This window comes from Bombina bombina, chromosome 2, assembly GCF_027579735.1.
Source record: "Bombina bombina isolate aBomBom1 chromosome 2, aBomBom1.pri, whole genome shotgun sequence".
NCBI lineage: Eukaryota > Metazoa > Chordata > Amphibia > Anura > Bombinatoridae > Bombina > Bombina bombina.
Window position 1 is genome coordinate 432142349 of NC_069500.1, and position 19351 is coordinate 432161699.

Here is a 19351-nt window from a genome sequence, read left to right on the forward strand (position 1 = left end):
CAAAACTAAACCTCTTTCTAGGGGGAAAACAACCCTTGCACTGAGTTCCTCCTTCCTTCCCCAACACATAAAAGCAAATGCGTCAGAAAAAAGAGAACAAGCTCTCCTCTAGATAATAAATACATAATATCATAACATCACAGATATGTACGGTCTCCTCATTTCTCCTCTAATAAACTTTAAAATACATAGGCAGTTGAACTGACAACCTCCAGTCTTTAAGCCATGTCTAAAACACTGTAACAAAGTCATACATAAGAATTAAAAAAAAAAAAAAAAAAAAGATTATTCTGAGCCTCCCACTAGGATTAACCCCTTCTATCCTGAAGTTAACTCCTAGGTATCCCCAATCACAGCAATCATTCAGGAAATACTAATAATCAAAGTATTAACCGCTGAAGCTGTACATGTCACATAGTGCCTGCGTCCTGCCTGAAACATACCATAAAGGATATAAAAGTCCCAAAATACTGTGCAGCCTTTTAACCCTTAAGTGCAAGTCCCCCAGACATAGAAGACCAACGCACTTACCTGCATCTAGCTGTCCGGCAGGAGGACAGTTCACCTGGTTTGAGAGGCACACCTCCTTACATAGACCCGTGGAAAACAAGCAAGACTAAATAAAACTAATCAGGCTTTAAGGATAGGGCAGCAACAACTATTTGGGAGGCGCAGTTAAGATTATACCCCACAAGTTCCCAATTGCTTAAAAGACACCATTGCTCTACTGAAGAGACTGACATGGACTACGGCTAAACCCCAGGAAGGAGCACAACAAACTTGCTCTGCTGTAAAATATTAAAATCTTGATTGAAGAATCGTCTTTCAGACACCTAAACTTTACCACCTCCTTGCTCTTAACGTAGGCAAAGAGAATGCCTGGGGTTGAAGGGAAGGGAGGTGATATTTAATAGCTTTGCTGTGGTGCTCTTTGCCTCCTCCTGCTGGCCAGGAGTGATATTCCCAATAGTAATTAGAGATGATCCGTGGACTCATCGTGCCATTAGAAAGAAAGACTATTTCTGCTTAAATGTAGTTATGGCAAAAATGCTCTGGTCTTTTGGGGAAGTTTTTGTCAAATCCCGGTCCTTAAGGGGTTAAAAAGATAGATATTGCCTTTACTACCCATTCCTCAGCTTTGCACAACCAACATTGTTATATTAATATACGTTATAACATATAAACCTCCACATTTCTGCAGACAGACTCATATCACATGCTTTTTTATTAGCTTTTCACAACAGGAGACTGCTAGTTCATGTGGGCAATATAGATAACAGTGTGCTCACGCCCGTGGGTTGTGGATGACACTGCACTAATTGGCTAAAATCCAAGTCAATAGATAATAAATAGCCATGTAATCAGGGGGCTGTCAAAAGAGGCTTAGATACAAGGTAATCACAAAGGTAAAGTATTTTAATATAACTGTGTTGGTTGTGCAAAACTAGGGAATGGGTGATGAAGGGATTATCTATCTTTTTAAACAATACAAATGTTGGAGTGGACTGTCTCTTTAGGTACAGAAAAGGTGACCCATCCTTTGGCCCTCTCTTACATTGTGCTCAGGACAGGTTCTCCCGTGGCCAGAGGAGCAGGAGGCACTTTATTTTTGACAAATTGTTGTGCTGGCAAAGAAGTCTCAGCTTGCACATCTAGGCACGGTGTCTGGAAGGTCACTTTTTTCTTCTGATTTGGTGGCAGAGATCTCTTCCTGAAAACCTTTTCTTTCCAGATCATAGCACAGCGACGTGCTGCAAGGTGCTGTGTATACACTTCCTGAGGCAGAGAACACACAGGAATTCAGTCATTGCTGTTACGTCTAGAAGACTCAGCTAATTCACAATCTTACATATCTCCTTAATATTATTTAACAATGGAGCTCAGGTTTCCTTAACTGGTCACGTTAAAGGGACATTAAACACTAAATAGATTTAATGAACCTCCCCCTTATTATGGGTGCTGAAATTTTGGAACCAAGCTTTCACTGCATTCCAGTGCCAAGGTGTTTGCTTATGTGCAGCAACTCTCCTTTAGATACCTGAAACCTAAGTTCTAACATGGCGGCAGCCAGAATTAGGGGGATTCATCAAATCTATCTAGTGTGTAATGTCCCTTTAACATGTGACCATTGTTAAATAATAATGAGATATGTTATAATAATAATGAGATATATGTATAATAATATGTAATCATAATAATAATGAGATATGTAATTAAGAATGAACTATTTAACAATGAAGCTCAAGTCCTCAGGTTTTCCTTAAAGTGAAAGTAAATTTTTATGAATGAGTGCCCGGTTTTTAAAAATACTATTAAAAACAGGGGCACTTTCATTCAAGAAAGTTTACATTGTAGCGGCTTTGTTAAAATACTTAGCTTTTTCTTCTTCCAAGCCGGACCAGCGATCCCCCGCCCGCAGCTGCTCTGTACTTACGTCAGCAATGACGAATCCAGCTTCCTCCAATCATGGCTCCCCCCCCTGAGCAAACATTTCCCGAGGCCACGCCGTGATTAGAGGAAGCCGGTTACGTTATTGCTGTGTAAGTACAGCAGGAAGAAGCGGGCGGGGGATTGCTGGTCCGTCTTGGCTGAAGAAAAACATAATTTATGCTTACCTGATAAATTTATTTCTCTTGTAGTGTGTTCAGTCCACGGGTCATCCATTACTTATGGGATATATTCCCTTCCCAACAGGAAGTTGCAAGAGGATCACCCAAGCAGAGCTGCTATATAGCTCCTCCCCTCACATGTCATATCCAGTCATTCGACCAAAACAAAACAAGAAAGGAGAAACCATAGGGTGCAGTGGTGACTGGAGTTTAATTAAAAATTTAGGTCTGCCTTAAAGACAGGGCAGGCCGTGGACTGGATACACTACAAGAGAAATAAATTTATCAGGTAAGCATAAATTATGTTTTCTCTTGTTAAGTGTATCCAGTCCACGGATCATCCATTACTTGTGGGATACCAATACCAAAGCTTAAATACACGGATGATGGGAGGGACAAGGCAGGAACTTAAACGGAAGGAACCACTGCCTGTAGAACCTTTCTCCCAAAAACAGCCTCCGAAGAAGCAAAAGTGTCAAATTTGTAAAATTTTGAAAAAGTGTGAAGCGAAGACCAAGTCGCAGCCTTGCAAATCTGTTCAACAGAGGCCTCATTTTTAAAGGCCCAGGTGGAAGCCACAGCTCTAGTAGAATGAGCTGTAATCCTTTCAGGGGGCTGCTGTCCAGCAGTCTCATAGGCTAAGCGTATTATGCTTTGAAGCCAAAAGGAGAGAGAGGTTGCCGAAGCTTTTTGACCTCTCCTCTGTCCAGAATAAACGACAAACAGGGCAGATGTTTGACGAAAATCTTTAGTTGCCTGTAAGTAGAACTTCAAGGCACGGACTACGTCCAGATTATGCAAAAGACGTTCCTTCTTTGAAGAAGGATTAGGGCACAATGATGGGACAACAATCTCTTGATTTATATTCCTGTTAGAAACCACCTTAGGTAAAAACCCAGGTTTAGTACGCAGAACTACCTTGTCTGAATGGAAAATCAGTTAAGGAGAATCACAATGTAAGGCAGATAACTCAGAGACTCTTCGAGCCGAGGAAATAGCCATCAAAAACAGAACTTTCCAAGATAAAAGTTTAATATCAATCGAATGAAGGGGTTCAAACGGAACTCCTTGAAGAACTTTAAGAACCAAGTTAAAACTCCACGGAGGAGCAACAGTTTTAAACACAGGCTTAATCCTAGCCAAAGCCTGACAAAAAGCCTGGACGTCTGGAACTTCTGCCAGACGCTTGTGCAAAAGAATAGACAGAGCAGAAATCTGTCCCTTTAACGAACTAGCAGATAAGCCTTTTTCCAAACCCTCTTGGAGAAAAGACAATATACTAGGAATCTTAACCTTACTCCATGAGTAACTCTTGGATTCGCACCAATACAAGTATTTACGCCATATCTTATGGTAGATTTTCCTGGTAACAGGCTTTCGTGCCTGTATTAAGGTATCAATAACTGACTCAGTGAAGCCACGCTTTGATAGGATCAAGCGTTCAATCTCCATGCAGTCAGTCTCAGAGAAATTAGATTTGGATGATTGAAAGGACCTTGTATTAGAAGGTCTTGCCTCAGAGGCAGAGTCCATGGTGGACAGGACGACATATCCACTAGGTCTGCATACCAGGTCCTGCGTGGCCACGCAGGCGCTATCAGAATCACTGATGCTCTCTCCTGTTTGATCTTGGCAATCAGTCGAGGCAGCAGAGGAAATGGTGGAAACACATAAGCCATGTTGAAGAACCAAGGAGCTGCTAGAGCATCTATCAGCGTCGCTCCCGGGTCCCTAGACCTGGATCCGTAACGAGGAAGTTTGGCGTTCTGGCGAGACGCCATGAGATCCAGTTCTGGTTTGCCCCAACGATAGACCAGTTGAGCAAACACATCCGGATGGAGTTCCCACTCCCCCGGATGAAAAGTCTGACGACTTAGAAAGTCCGCCTCCCAGTTCTCCACGCCTGGGATGTGGATCGCTGACAAGTGGCAAGAGTGAGACTCTGCCCAGCGAATTATCTTTGAGACTTCTAACATCGCTAGGGAGCTCCTGGTTCCCCCTTGATGGTTGATGTAAGCCACAGTCGTGATGTTGTCCGACTGAAATCTGATGAACCTCAGTGTTGCTAACGGAGGCCAAGCTAGAAGAGCATTGAATATTGCTCTTAACTCCAGAATATTTATTGGGAGGAGTTTCTCCTCCTGAGCCCACGATCCCTGAGCCTTCAGGGAATTCCAGACTGCTCCCCAGCCTAGAAGGCTGGCATCTGTTGTTACAATCGTCCAATCTGGCCTGCGAAAGGTCATACCCTTGGACAGATGGACCCGAGATAGCCATCAGAGAAGAGAATTTCTGGTCTCTTGATCCAGATTTAGTAGAGGGGACAAATCTGAGTAATCCCCATTCCACTGACCTAGCATGCACAATTGCAGCGGTCTGAGATGCAGGCGCGCAAAAGGCACTATGTCCATTGCCGCTACCATTAAGCCGATTACTTCCATGCACTGAGCCACTGACGGGCGTGGAATTGAATGAAGGACACGGCAAGCATTTAAAAGTTTTGATAACCTGGCCTCCGTCAGGTAAATTTTCATTTCTACAGAATCTATCAGAGTCCCTAGGAAGGAGACTCTTGTGAGAGGTGATAGAGAACTCTTTTCCACGTTCACCTTCCACCCATGCGACCTCAGAAATGCCAGAACTATCTCTGTATGAGACTTGGCAATTTGAAAGCTTGACGCCTGTATCAGGATGTCGTCTAGATACGGAGCCACCGCTATGCCTCGCGGTCTTAGAACCGCCAGAAGTGAGCCCAGAACCTTTGTAAAGATTCTCGGGGCCGTAGCCAACCCGAAGGGGAGAGCTACAAATTGGTAATGCCTGTCTAGAAAGGCAAATCTTAGGAACCGATGATGATCTTTGTGAATCGGTATGTGAAGGTAGGCATCCTTTAAGTCCACTGTGGTCATGTACTGACCCTCTTGGATCATGGGAAGGATGGTCCGAATAGTTTCCATTTTGAATGATGGAACTCTTAGGAATTTGTTTAAGATCTTTAGATCCAAGATTGGTCTGAAGGTTCCCTCTTTCTTGGGAACCACGAACAGATTTGAATAAAATCTCTGCCCTTGTTCCGTCCGCGGAACTGGGTGGATCACCCCCATTACTAGGAGGTCTTGTACACAGCGTAGGAATGCCTCTTTCTTTATCTGGTTTTCTGATAACCTTGAAAGATGGAATCTCCCTTGAGGAGGAGAAGCCTTGAAGTCCAGAAGATATCCCTGAGATATGATCTCCAAAGCCCAGGGATCCTGGACATCTCTTGCCCACGCCTGGGCGAAGAGAGAAAGTCTGCCCCCCACTAGATCCGTTTCCGGAAAGGGGGCCGTTCCTTCATGCGGTCTTTGGGGCAGTAGCAGGTTTTCTGGCCTGCTTGCCCTTGTTCCAGGACTGGTTAGGTTTCCAGGCCTGTCTGGAATGAGCAACAGTTCCTTCCTGTTTTGGAGCGGAGGAAGTTGATGCTGCTCCTGCCTTGAAATTTCGAAAGGCACGAAAATTAGACTGTTTGGCCTTTGATTTGGCCCTGTCCTGAGGAAGGGTATGACTCTTACCTCCAGTAATGTCAGCAATAATTTCTTTCAAGCCGGGCCTGAATAAGGTCTGCCCCTTGAAAGGAATATTAAGTAATTTAGATATAGAAGTCACGTCAGCTGACCAGGATTTAAGCCATAGCGCTCTCCGCGCCTGGATGGCGAATCCGGAATTCTTAGCCGTTAGTTTAGTCAAATGTACAACGGCATCAGAAACAAATGAGTTAGCTAGCTTAAGTGATTTAAGCTTGTCCATAATTTCATCCAATGGAGCTGTGTGAATGGCCTCTTCCAGAGACTCAAACCAGAATGCCGCAGCAGCAGTGACAGGCGCAATGCATGCAAGGGGCTGCAGGATAAAACCTTGTTGAACAAACATTTTCTTAAGGTAACCTTCTAATTTTTTATCCATTGGATCCGAAAAAGCACAACTATCCTCAACTGGGATAGTGGTACGCTTTGCTAAAGTAGAAACTGCTCCCTCCACCTTAGGGACCGTCTGCCATAAGTCCCGTGTAGTGGCGTCTATTGGAAACATTTTTCTAAATATAGGAGGTGGGGAAAAGGGCACACCGGGTCTATCCCACTCCTTGCTAATAATTTTTGTAAGCCTTTTAGGTATAGGGAAAACATCAGTACACACCGGTACCGCATAGTATCTATCCAGCCTACACAATTTCTCTGGAATTGCAACTGTGTTACAGTCGTTCAGAGCAGCTAAAACCTCCCCAAGCAATACACGGAGGTTCTCAAGCTTAAATTTAAAATTAGAGATCTCTGAATCAGGTTTCCCCGGATCAGATCCGTCACCCACAGAATGAAGCTCTCCGTCCTCATGTTCTGCAAACTGTGACGCAGCATCAGACATGGCTCTTACAGCACCAGCGCGCTCTGCATCTCTCCTAATCCCAGAGCTATCGCGCTTGCCTCTCAATTCTGGCAATCTAGATAATACTTCTGACAGGGTATTATTCATGATTGTAGCCATGTCCTGTAAAGTAATTGCTATGGGCGTCTCTGATGTACTTGGCGCCATAATAGCATGCGCCCCCTGAGCGGGAGGCGAAGGTACTAACACGTGAGGAGAGTTAGTCGGCATAACTTCCCCCTCGTCGTCTGGTGATAATTCTTTTATAGATAAAGACTGACCTTTATTATTTAAAGTGAAATCAATACATTTAGTACACATATTCCTATGGGGCTCCACACTGGCTTTCAAACATAATGAACAAGTAGATTCATCTATGTCAGACATGTTTAAACAGACTAGCAATAAGACTGGCAAGCTTGAAAAACACTTCACAATAAGTTTACAAGCAATATAAAAAACGCTACTGCGCCTTTAAGAAGCACAAAACCTGTCTCAAGTTGAAATAACAATGAACCAAAGCAGTTATACCAACCAAATTTTCACAGTAAATGTATTAAGTTAGCAGAGCATTGCACCCACTTGCAAATGGATGATTAACCCCTTAATACCCAAAACGGATAAACAATAGAGAAAAAACGTTTTTTAAAACAGTCAAACACACTGATTACCTCCCTCAATATGACTTTTGAAGCCTTTTGAGCCCTCTAGAGAAGTCCTGGAGAAGCAGGAAGTCTGAGTCTGAATTTTTTACTGCGTAAAAAAAGCGCTAAAATAGGCCCCTCCCACTCATATTACAACAGTGGGAAGCCTCAGTTAACTGTTTCTATGCAGAAATTAAGCCAGCCATGTGGAAAAATTATGCCCCAATAAGTTTTATCACCAAATGTACGTTAAAAAAATCAATACATTTAGTACACATATTCCTATGGGGCTCCACACTGGCTTTCAAACATAATGAACAAGTAGATTCATCTATGTCAGACATGTTTAAACAGACTAGCAATAAGACTGGCAAGCTTGAAAAACACTTCACAATAAGTTTACAAGCAATATAAAAAACGCTACTGCGCCTTTAAGAAGCACAAAACCTGTCTCAAGTTGAAATAACAATGAACCAAAGCAGTTATACCAACCAAATTTTCACAGTAAATGTATTAAGTTAGCAGAGCATTGCACCCACTTGCAAATGGATGATTAACCCCTTAATACCCAAAACGGATAAACAATAGAGAAAAAACGTTTTTTAAAACAGTCAAACACACTGATTACCTCCCTCAATATGACTTTTGAAGCCTTTTGAGCCCTCTAGAGAAGTCCTGGAGAAGCAGGAAGTCTGAGTCTGAATTTTTTACTGCGTAAAAAAAGCGCTAAAATAGGCCCCTCCCACTCATATTACAACAGTGGGAAGCCTCAGTTAACTGTTTCTATGCAGAAATTAAGCCAGCCATGTGGAAAAATTATGCCCCAATAAGTTTTATCACCAAATGTACGTTAAAAAACGATTAAACATGCCAGCAAACGTTTTAAAACACATTTTTTAAAGAGTATATATCTCTATTAATAAGCCTGATACCAGTCGCTTTCACTGCATTTAAGGCTTTACTTACATTACTTCAGTATCAGCAGCATTTTCTTAGTCAATTCCATTCCTTAGAAAAATATTTTACTGCACATACCTTAGTTGCAGGAAAACCTGCACGCCATTCCCTCTCTGAAGTTACCTCACTCCTCAGAATGTGTGAGAACAGCAAGTGGATCTTAGTTACTTCTGCTAAGATCATAGAAAACGCAGGCAGATTCTTCTTCCAAATACTGCCTGAGAAAAAACAGCACACTCTGGTGCCATTTAAAAATAACAAACTTTTGATTGAAGAAATAAACTAAGTATAAAACACCACAGTCCTCTCACGACCTCCATCTATGTTGAGGGTTGCAAGAGAATGACTGGATATGACATGTGAGGAGAGGAGCTATATAGCAGCTCTGCTGTGGGTGATCCTCTTGCAACTTCCTGTTGGGAAGGGAATATATCCCACAAGTAATGAATGATCCGTGGACTGGATACACTTAACAAGAGAAAAGGTATTTTAACAAAACCTCTGCAATGTAAACTTTCATGATTGAAAGTGCCACTGTTTCTAATAGTATTTTTAGAAAGCGGGCACTCATTCATGAAAATGTACCTTCACTTTAACTGGTCACGTTAAAGGGACATTAAACACTAAATAGATTTCATGAACCTCCCCCTTATTCTGGGTGCCACCATGTTAGAACTTACGTTTCATTGCAGGTGTCTGAAGGAGCGTTGCTGCACATATGGAATGCAGTGAAAGCAAGGTTCCAAAATGGCAGCACCCATGACTAGAGTTGGGGAATAACCTTAGCACTATGTTTATATAATGTATTTGGTGTTAAATGTCCCTTTAATGATTACCCTATTACAGCTCAGGTAAGTCACAGTAATCAAACCATGAATTAACCAAAGCATGAACATCAGAAAAACTGCCTTAAAGTACTTACAGTGAAAACCATTTTATATATGACAATCAAGAGGTATGACATATTGACATAATCTATTACTGCAGAAATAGTTCATTCATTTTATAAAACACAGTTTAAAATACAAAGAATTTCACTAAAAGCAATGCAGTAAAAACACTTTGTAATGATTTTATCTTGATAAGGACCATGTTAGCTGTAATTCTCTCCTGTTAGATGACTTTGCTATTTTGGTACTGGTTGGTGACTGTACTGCTTCATTTCCTTGATAAAACAATAACTAGGGATGCTAAAGACAAAATTAATTTTCACCATTCAGAGCATGCAATTTTAAAAACTTTCCAATTTACTTCCATTATTAATTTGTGCTGTCTTTTTATATGCACACTTATGAGGCACCAGCTCCAACTAAACATGTGCAAGAGTTCACAGTATAAATGTATATGAGTCTCTAATTGGCTGATGGCTGTCACATGACACACTGGGCAGGGAAATAGAAGCAATCTAGCACTTCTTAGAAAATAAACTACTGATATTCTGTGCTATTGCATTGTCTTTTTATGGTGTGTTTGTGGATTATGCAATGCTACAATATTTAATGGTCCTTTAATAAGCAAGGGGTATCTGTAAATCATTGGTATATAATTTAGCAGTAGCAACACTAGTTGTGGTTTAGTACTTTTTCGTATACTCTCAGTCACTCACCTTTACTTGGTGCTGAGTGATGAGTTGAGATCTAAACTGTTTCATTCCAGACATGTAACGTAGAATCCTGGTGACCCCTTCTTGCATCAGGTCAGCACGATACACCTCTACTGCATCAGTGATGCGACTCTTCCTCCTTCTGCGCTCCCATGTATACTCCAGCCAGCCATCTAACACCTACACACAGGTGGTTGTTCAAATATTTGAGGAATGCAGAGTGCAGCTGTAATCTTTTTAATTATACGATCACTACTTTAAACTGATACTATACTTGAAAGAAGATTGGGTGGTAATAATAACAAACAAAAGTAATGCATTACCTTTCCTTTCAGTGTAAAAGACCAATGCCACAAGGCTTGCACGGTCAGCTTATCCTGTCGTTGCTTCTCCACCACCTGTAAAATACATTGGTGAATTGGTTCATGGGTCATATATGGGTCAAAAATTTGCAGTGAATAAAAGCTTGAACTTTACCATCTGCTGCCACTGCCTGAAGGATGAGTGGGTGAGTCTACGTTTAGCAAACCAGTCTTCCTGAAGCTGCAACAACTGAAAGAATAGCTACTGAGTGTTCTGGTTTTTGTATTCTTAAGTGTGCTCATACCATGGTCTCTGGGATACTAAACACCACCCATTGTTCTTCATACCTTTTTCCGTATGCATTGGTCATGATACATTTTCCATTTTTTAACAAACTTGCTCAGGAGAACTCTCCCATGGTGCATTGTTGCTGTCTCCATTTTAATTCTTAGTTTTGCACTTCTATTGCCGAGTTCTTTCCAATACAAAAAAAAGCATCTGAGTCTTTCTGGGGGGAAAAAAAACCAAGTCACTGTAAATGCAGTCATTTTTTATTGTGTATATCTATAGGGGTACTCATATAGTGGTATATGACTTTACTGTAAGGAATGAATAGATTCGCCCCTTCTCATGTAAGTCCTTGCTCACCTCTCTGTAGACAAACGGCTGCATCTCTAACAGCTTCAGCTTTCTGCTCTCTATAATATGCTCGTATAGATGCAGCGTCTCTCCACGCCTGTAAAACCTGCAGAAGGAAACCCAGGTGAATAAGAGCACTTTACAAGGCTTTAAGCAGGGACATAACCTTTACTCTAGACACTTTACCTGAGAAAGGGTTTTATCCCTATAGTGCAGTGCAGCTTCAACTTCCTGCTTTCTATTCATGGCCTGAACTTCTGCATTTGTCCTCCAAGTGCACAGTGCAGCACTAGAATAGAAATATACAGAATAGGGTTAAGTTCATAATAAATCGTGGTCACCTAGCATAGGAATGATAACACTAGCATTATCTTGTTTGCGTGTGTCACTGTCTTTCAGGGAAATAGGTTCCCTTAAGCAGGAATGTAAGCAAAGAAGCCAGCCCATTTTTGATTCAGCACCTGGGTAGAGCCTACTGATTAGTGGCTAAATGTAGCCACCAATCAGCATGCGCTACCCAGGTGCTGAACCAGAAATGGGCCGGCTCCTATGCTTACAATCCTGGTTTTGCAAATAAAGATAGCAAGAGGATGAAGAAAAATTGATGATAGGAGTAAATTAGAAAGTTCCTTAACATTGCATGCTCTACCTGAATCATGAAAGAAAAAAATTGGGTTTTGTGTCCCTTTAACTAAACAGGCCATATAAGTGTTTGCTAAATGCTACCTTACCAGGGTAAATACTCACTGAAGGATGAAAGATTGTTGCTGTTTCTCCTTTTCCTTTACAATTTGCAAAATATTCTGTGTATCTCTGTGATAATGCTGTAAAAGGAAGGAGAGAAATGATCTGCACAAGGTGTATAAAGCTATAGTGTGATGATTTGTAGCCTGCTCTAAAAAAATGTGTTAAGTCTGAGGCAGACATACCTTCCATGCACCAAAAACTCGTGTGAGCAGGCAGTGACAGTAGTGACGATCAGCAGAGAGTTGTTTTTGCCTCTTCATACGTCCATGAAGCACAAACTGCTCCCAAAAGAAAAATCATTTTTTGATGTTTTGGTTAAAATGTTACTCCATTTATTATAAATTCTAAAATGCTAGACAACCAATAATAGATCAAATATCCCACAAAGGGTTTGACATATTTAATTTATAATGAGTTCGTTTTTAGTGACCAAGAATGGGAAGATAAACTGAATATACATCTAAAGAGGGGACCATAAAAGGCAAAGTTATTTTCTTTCCTTGGGTGCATTTACTATGGAGAATAAACAACAATGTGTGAGTGACAAATCCCTGTAACTGCATGGGAAGATAGAGGCAAGGTAAGCTCAAAAGACCATGACAGAGATGTACATTCCCGAATGCTTATTTAAAGTGTGATTTTGACTTTACTGTCCCTTTAACTCGCATGAAACAGCTTGCTTGGGTGCACTGTGTTTGCTGATACAATATATAATATTATCTTTCCTTTGCTAGGTGGATTTATTTTGATTAAAAAAATGTCTTTCCTATGGCATGGAGAGTCCACAACGTCATTCCAATTACTAGTGGGATATTCAACTCCTGGCCAGCAGGAAAAGGCAAAGAGCACCCCAGCAAAGCTGTTAAGTGTATCTTCCCTTAGCTATAATCCCCAGTCATTATCTTTGCCTCTGTGACTGTCAATGGAGGATGTGCAAAGATGGTGTCTGAAAATATAATCCTTTTATGGGTACTTTTCCCTGCAAGCAAGGATTGGGGTTATGCTGTGTCCATGTCAATCTCTTTAGTAAGAGTAATGGTGGCTTTTAGCAGTTAGAAGACGGCGAGGTAGTTTTTGCTTAAACTTCTAAAAACAATGCTACCCCTTTATAGAAAACCAGGGTTGGTTACTGTTTTCTCCTGTTAAGTGTAGTCAGTCCACGGGTCATCCATTACTTATGGGATTATAACTCCTCCCTAACAGGAAGTGCAAGAGGATCACCCAAGCAGAGCTGCTATATAGCTCCTCCCCTCTACGTCATACCCAGTCATTCTCTTGCACCTAACTAAAGATAGGACGTGTGAGAGGACTGTGGTGTGTTAAACTTAGTTTTTATTTCTTCAATCAAAAGTTTGTTATTTTAAACGGCACCGGAGTGTGTTGTTTGTTCTCAGGCACCATTAGAAGAATCTGCCTGAGTTTTTCTATGATCTTAGCGGTCGTAACTAAGATCCACTTGCTGTTCTCGGCCATTCTGAGGAGTGAGGTAACTTCAGAACAGGGGATAGCATGCAGGGCCCACCTGCAAGGAGGTATGTGCAGTAAATTATTTTCTAAGGAATGGAATTGACTGAGAAAATACTGCTAATACCGATGTAATGTCAGTGCAGCCTTAAATGCAGTAGTAGCGACTGGTATCAGGCTGATATGTATGTATGTATACTCTGAGGTATTTCTGGGGAATGGAATTTCACTAAGAAAATACTGTCAATATTAAAGTAATATTTGAGCCTGCACTGCAGTGAAAGCGACTAGCAGCAGGCTTATTAATAACACTTCATAATTTTCAATTTTTAAAACGTTTACTGGCATGTTAATCGTTTTTTCTGAGGTACTTGGTGATAAAACTTTATGGGCATGATTTTTACCACATGGCTGTCGTTTTTTTCTGAATAAAAACAGTTTACTGAGCTTCCCCACTGTTGTAATATGAGTGGGAGGGGCCTATTTTAGCGCTTTATTGCGCAGTAAAAATTTAGTCACAGTCTTCCTATTTCTTCCTCCATGATCCAGGACGTCTCTACAGAGCCCAGGGGTCTCCAAAACTAGTTTTGAGGGAGGTAATCAGTCACAGCAAACCTGTGACAGTGTGTTTGACTGTGATAAAAACGTTTATTATTTCAACTGTTATCCGTTTTGGGTATTAAGGGGTTAATCATCCTTGTGCTGGTGGGTGCAATCCTCTGCTAACTTTATACATTTTCTGTTAAAATTTGGTTGTTTTAACATATTTGGTTCATTGTTAATTCAATTGTGTCACATTTTTATGTTTCTTAAAGGCGCAGTAGCGTTTTTTATATAGCTTGTAAATTTATTTAAAAGTTTTTTCCAAGCTTGCTAGTGTTATTGCTAGTCTGTTTAAACATGTCTGACACAGATGAATCTGTTTGTTCACTATGTTTAAAGGCCAATGTGGAGCCCAATAGAAATTTGTGCACTCAATGTATAGATGTTACTTTGAATAAAAGTCAAACTTTATATGTTAAAAAAATATCACCAGACAACGAGGGGGAAGTTATGCCGACTAACTCTCCTCACGTGTCAGTACCTTCGCCTCCCGCTCAGGAGGTGCGTGATATTGTGGCGCCAAGAACATCAGGGCGGCCCATACAAATCACTTTGCAAGACATGGCTAATGTTATGACTGAAGTACTATCTAAATTGCCAGAATTAAGAGGTAAACGCGATCACTCTGGGGTAAGAACAGAGTGTGCTGATAATAGTAGAGCCATGTCTGATACTGCGTCACAATTTGCAGAACATGAGGACGGAGAGCTTCATTCTGTGGGTGACGGATCTGATCCAAGTAAACTGGATTCAGAGATTTCAAATTTTAAATTTAAGCTTGAGAACCTCCGTGTATTACTAGGGGAGGTATTAGCGGCTCTGAATGATTGTAAAACGGTTGCAATTCCAGAGAAAGTATGTAGGCTGGATAAATATTTTGCGGTACCGGCGTGTACCGACGTTTTTCCTATACCTAAAAGGCTTACAGAAATTGTTAACAAGGAGTGGGATAGACCCGGTGTGCCCTTTTCACCCCCTCCTATATTTAGAAAAATGTTTCCAATAGACGCCACCACACGGGACCTATGGCAGACGGTCCCTAAGGTGGAGGGAGCAGTTTCTACTCTGGCTAAGCGCACCACTATCCCGGTGGAGGATAGCTGTGCTTTTTCAGATCCAATGGATAAAAAGTTAGAGGGTTACCTTAAGAAAATGTTTGTTCAGCAAGGTTTTATATTACAACCCCTTGCATGCATCGCGCCTGTCACTGCTGCTGCGGCATTCTGGTTTGAGTCTCTGGAAGAGACCCTTAGCACAGCTCCATTGGATGAGATTATGAACAAGCTTAAAGCCCTTAAGCTAGCTAATTCATTTATTTCTGATGCCGTAGTACACTTAACCAAACTTACGGCTAAGAACTCCGGATTCGCCATTCAAGCGCGCAGAGCGCTGTGGCTTAAATCCTGGTCAGCTGATGTGACTTCTAAATCTAAATTGCTTAATATTCCTTTCAAAGGGCAGACATTATTCGGGCCCGGCTTGAAAGAAATTATCGCTGACATTACTGGAGGTAAGGGCCATGCCCTGCCTCAAGACAGGGCCAAACCAAAGGCTAAACAGTCTAATTTTCGTGCCTTTCGTAACTTCAAGGCAGGAGCAGCATCAACTTCCTCCGCTCCAAGACAGGAAGGAACTGTTGCTCGCTACAGACAGGGCTGGAAACCTAACCAGTCCTGGAACAAGGGCAAGCAGGCCAGAAAACCTGCTGCTGCCCCTAAGACAGCATGAAGTGAGGGCCCCCGATCCGGAAACGGATCTAGTGGGGGGCAGACTTTCTCTCTTCGCCCAGGCTTGGGCAAGAGATGTCCAGGATCCCTGGGCGTTGGAGATCATATCTCAGGTATATCTTCTGGACTTCAAAGCTTCTCCTCCACAAGGGAGATTTCATCTTTCAAGGTTATCAGCAAACCAGATAAAGAAAGAGGCGTTTCTACGCTGTGTACAAGACCTCTTACTAATGGGAGTGATCCACCAAGTTCCGCGGTCGGAACACGGGCAAGGATTCTATTCAAATCTGTTTGTGGTTCCCAAAAAAGAGGGAACCTTCAGACCAATCTTGGACTTAAAGATCCTAAACAAATTCCTAAGAGTTCCATCGTTCAAAATGGAAACTATTCGAACCATCTTACCCATGATCCAAGAGGGTCAGTACATGACCACAGTGGATTTAAAGGATGCCTACCTTCACATACCGATTCACAAGGATCATTACCGGTATCTAAGATTTGCCTTCCTAAACAGGCATTACCAGTTTGTAGCTCTTCCCTTCGGGTTAGCTACGGCTCCAAGAATCTTTACAAAGGTTCTGGGCTCTCTTCTGGCGAGGCATAGCGGTAGCTCCGTACCTAGACGACATTCTGATACAAGCGTCAAGTTTCCAAACTGCCAAGTCTCATACAGAGTTAGTTCTGGCATTTCTAAGGTCGCATGGGTGGAAGGTGAACGTAGAAAAGAGTTCTCTATTGCCACTCACAAGAGTTTCCTTTCTAGGGACTCTTATAGATTCTGTAGAAATGAAAATTTACCTGACGGAGGACAGGTTATCAAAACTTCTAAATGCTTGCCGTGTCCTTCATTCCATTCAACACCCGTCAGTGGCTCAGTGCATGGAGGTAATCGGCTTAATGGTAGCGGCAATGGACATAGTACCATTTGCGCGCCTGCATCTCAGACCGCTGCAATTGTGCATGGTAAGTCAGTGGAATGGGGATTACTCAGATTTGTCCCCTCTGCTAAATCTGGATCAAGAGACCAGAGATTCTCTTCTATGGTGGCTTTCTCGGCCACATCTGTCCAAGGGGATGCCCTTCCGCAGGCCAGATTGGACGATTGTAACAACAGACGCCAGCCTTCTAGGTTGGGGCGCAGTCTGGAATTCCCTGAAGGCTCAGGGATCATGGACTCAGGAGGAGAGACTCCTTCCAATAAACATTCTGGAATTAAGAGCAATTTTCAATGCTCTTCTGGCTTGGCCTCAGTTAGCAACTCTGAGGTTCATCAGGTTTCAGTCGGACAACATCACGACTGTGGCTTACATCAACCATCAAGGAGGAACAAGGAGTTCCCTAGCGATGATGGAAGTCTCAAGGATAATTCGCTGGGCAGAGTCTCACTCTTGCCACCTGTCAGCGATCCACATCCCAGGCGTGGAGAACTGGGAGGCGGATTTTCTAAGTCGCCAGACCTTTCATCCGGGGGAGTGGGAACTTCATCCGGAGGTGTTTGCCCAACTGCTTCATCATTGGGGCAAACCAGATCTGGATCTCATGGCGTCTAGCCAGAACGCCAAGCTTCCTTGTTACGGATCCAGGTCCAGGGACCCGGGAGCGGTGCTGATAGATGCTCTGACAGCACCTTGGGTCTTCAACATGGCTTATGTGTTTCCACCTTTCCCGATGCTTCCTCGATTGATTGCCAGGATCAAACAGGAGAGAGCATCGGTGATTCTAATAGCGCCTGCGTGGCCACGCAGGACCTGGTATGCAGATCTAGTTGACATGTCGTCCTGTCCACCATGGTCTCTGCCTCTGAGACAGGACCTTCTGATTCAGGGTCCTTTCAAACATCCAAATCTAATTTCTCTGAGGCTGACTGCATGGAGATTGAACGCTTGATTCTATCAAAGCGTGGATTCTCGGAGTCAGTGATTGATACCTTAATACAGGCTAGGAAACCTGTTACCAGGAAAATTTACCATAAAATATGGCGTAAATACTTATATTGGTGCGAATCCAAGAGTTACTCATGGAGTAAGGTTAGGATTCCTAGGATATTGTCTTTTCTACAAGAAGGTTTAGAAAAGGGTTTATCTGCTAGTTCGTTAAAGGGACAGATTTCAGCTCTGTCTATCGTTTTACACAAACGTCTGGCAGAAGTTCCAGACGTTCAGGCTTTTTGTCAGGCTTTGGCTAGGATTAAGCCTGTGTTTAAGACTGTTGCTCCGCCGTGGAGCTTAAACTTAGTTCTTAACGTTCTGCAAGGTGTTCCGTTTGAACCCCTTCATTCCATCGATATCAAGCTGTTATCTTGGAAAGTTCTGTTTTTAATGGCTATTTCCTCGGCTCGAAGAGTCTCTGAGTTATCGGCCTTACATTGTGATTCTCCTTATCTGATTTTTCATTCAGACAAGGTAGTTCTGCGTACTAAACCTGGGTTCTTACCTAAGGTAGTCACTAACAAGAATATCAATCAAGAGATTGTTGTTCCATCATGGTGCCCTAACCCTTCTTCAAAGAAGGAACGACTTTTGCACAATCTGGATGTCGTCCGTGCCCTGAAATTTTATTTGCAGGCAACTAAAGATTTTCGTCAAACTTCTTCCCTGTTTGTCGTTTATTCTGGACAGAGGAGAGGTCAAAAAGCTTCGGCTACCTCTCTCTCTTTTTAGCTTCGTAGCATAATACGTTTAGCCTATGAGACTGCTGGACAGCAGCCTCCTGAAAGGATTACAGCTCATTCTACTAGAGCTGTGGCTTCCACTTGGGCCTTTAAGAATGAGGCCTCTGTTGAACAGATTTGCAAGGCTGCAACTTGGTCTTCACTTCACACTTTTTCAAAATTTTACAAATTTGACACTTTTGCTTCTTCGGAGGCTGTTTTTGGGAGAAAGGTTCTACAGGCAGTGGTTCCTTCCGTGTAAAGATCCTGCCTGTCCCTCCCGTCATCCGTGTACTTTTAGCTTTGGTATTGGTATCCCATAAGTAATAGATGACCCGTGGACTGACTACACTTAACAGGAGAAAATATAATTTATGCTTACCTGATAAATTCATTTCTCCTGTAGTGTAGTCAGTCCACGGCCCGCCCTGTTTTTACGGCAGGTCTAAATTTTAATTAAACTCCAGTCACCACTGCACCCTATAGTAGTTTCTCCTTTCTCGTATGGTTTCGGTCGAATGACTGGATATGACGTAGAGGGGAGGAGCTATATAGCAGCTCTGCTTGGGTGATCCTCTTGCACTTCCTGTTAGGGAGGAGTTATAATCCCATAAGTAATGGATGACCCGTGGACTGACTACACTACAGGAGAAATGAATTTATCAGGTAAGCATAAATTATATTTTTTCTCTTCCTCCAGGTCCCTGCCAGGGGTCAGATGAGGCTGACAGACCTGGGAATATATGCCTACCTCATGGCTGCAGCTACAAGGTAGGTGCTTATTTTCTTCTTAGGTTTAGAAGGCTCAAGCACATTGGGAGTTACTATCTATCTTTACATGAAGTAAGGATGTTATATGCCTTCAATACCAGAGTTATGAGATTGAGGTTTTTCACTAAACGTTACCTGCAGCTGCTGCCTTTTATTAAGGACTGAGGGGCTATATGTTTTAATAGAGGCTTATTTAGCATAGCGGTATCACAGTACGCTGGCTTTAGTCTCTCCTT

The 19351-nt window shown here is 42.3% G+C and overlaps 1 protein-coding gene across 2 annotated transcripts in view; it reads right to left on the reverse strand.

Moving 5' to 3' along the window:
* The window catches only part of SFI1 (SFI1 centrin binding protein), a 146190-nt gene that overhangs the window by 45365 nt on the left and 81474 nt on the right, over positions 1 to 19351 (reverse strand). For both annotated transcript variants that reach the window (XM_053702014.1, XM_053702013.1), the window contains exons 18-26: positions 12083 to 12178; positions 11901 to 11977; positions 11340 to 11442; positions 11163 to 11259; positions 10862 to 11022; positions 10689 to 10763; positions 10535 to 10609; positions 10215 to 10391; positions 1556 to 1776 (exon numbers count right to left, since the gene is read on the reverse strand). In XM_053702014.1, coding sequence (XP_053557989.1) covers positions 1556 to 1776; positions 10215 to 10391; positions 10535 to 10609; positions 10689 to 10763; positions 10862 to 11022; positions 11163 to 11259; positions 11340 to 11442; positions 11901 to 11977; positions 12083 to 12178 — 1082 coding nt within the window. The remainder of the gene's footprint in view (positions 1 to 1555; positions 1777 to 10214; positions 10392 to 10534; positions 10610 to 10688; positions 10764 to 10861; positions 11023 to 11162; positions 11260 to 11339; positions 11443 to 11900; positions 11978 to 12082; positions 12179 to 19351) is intronic.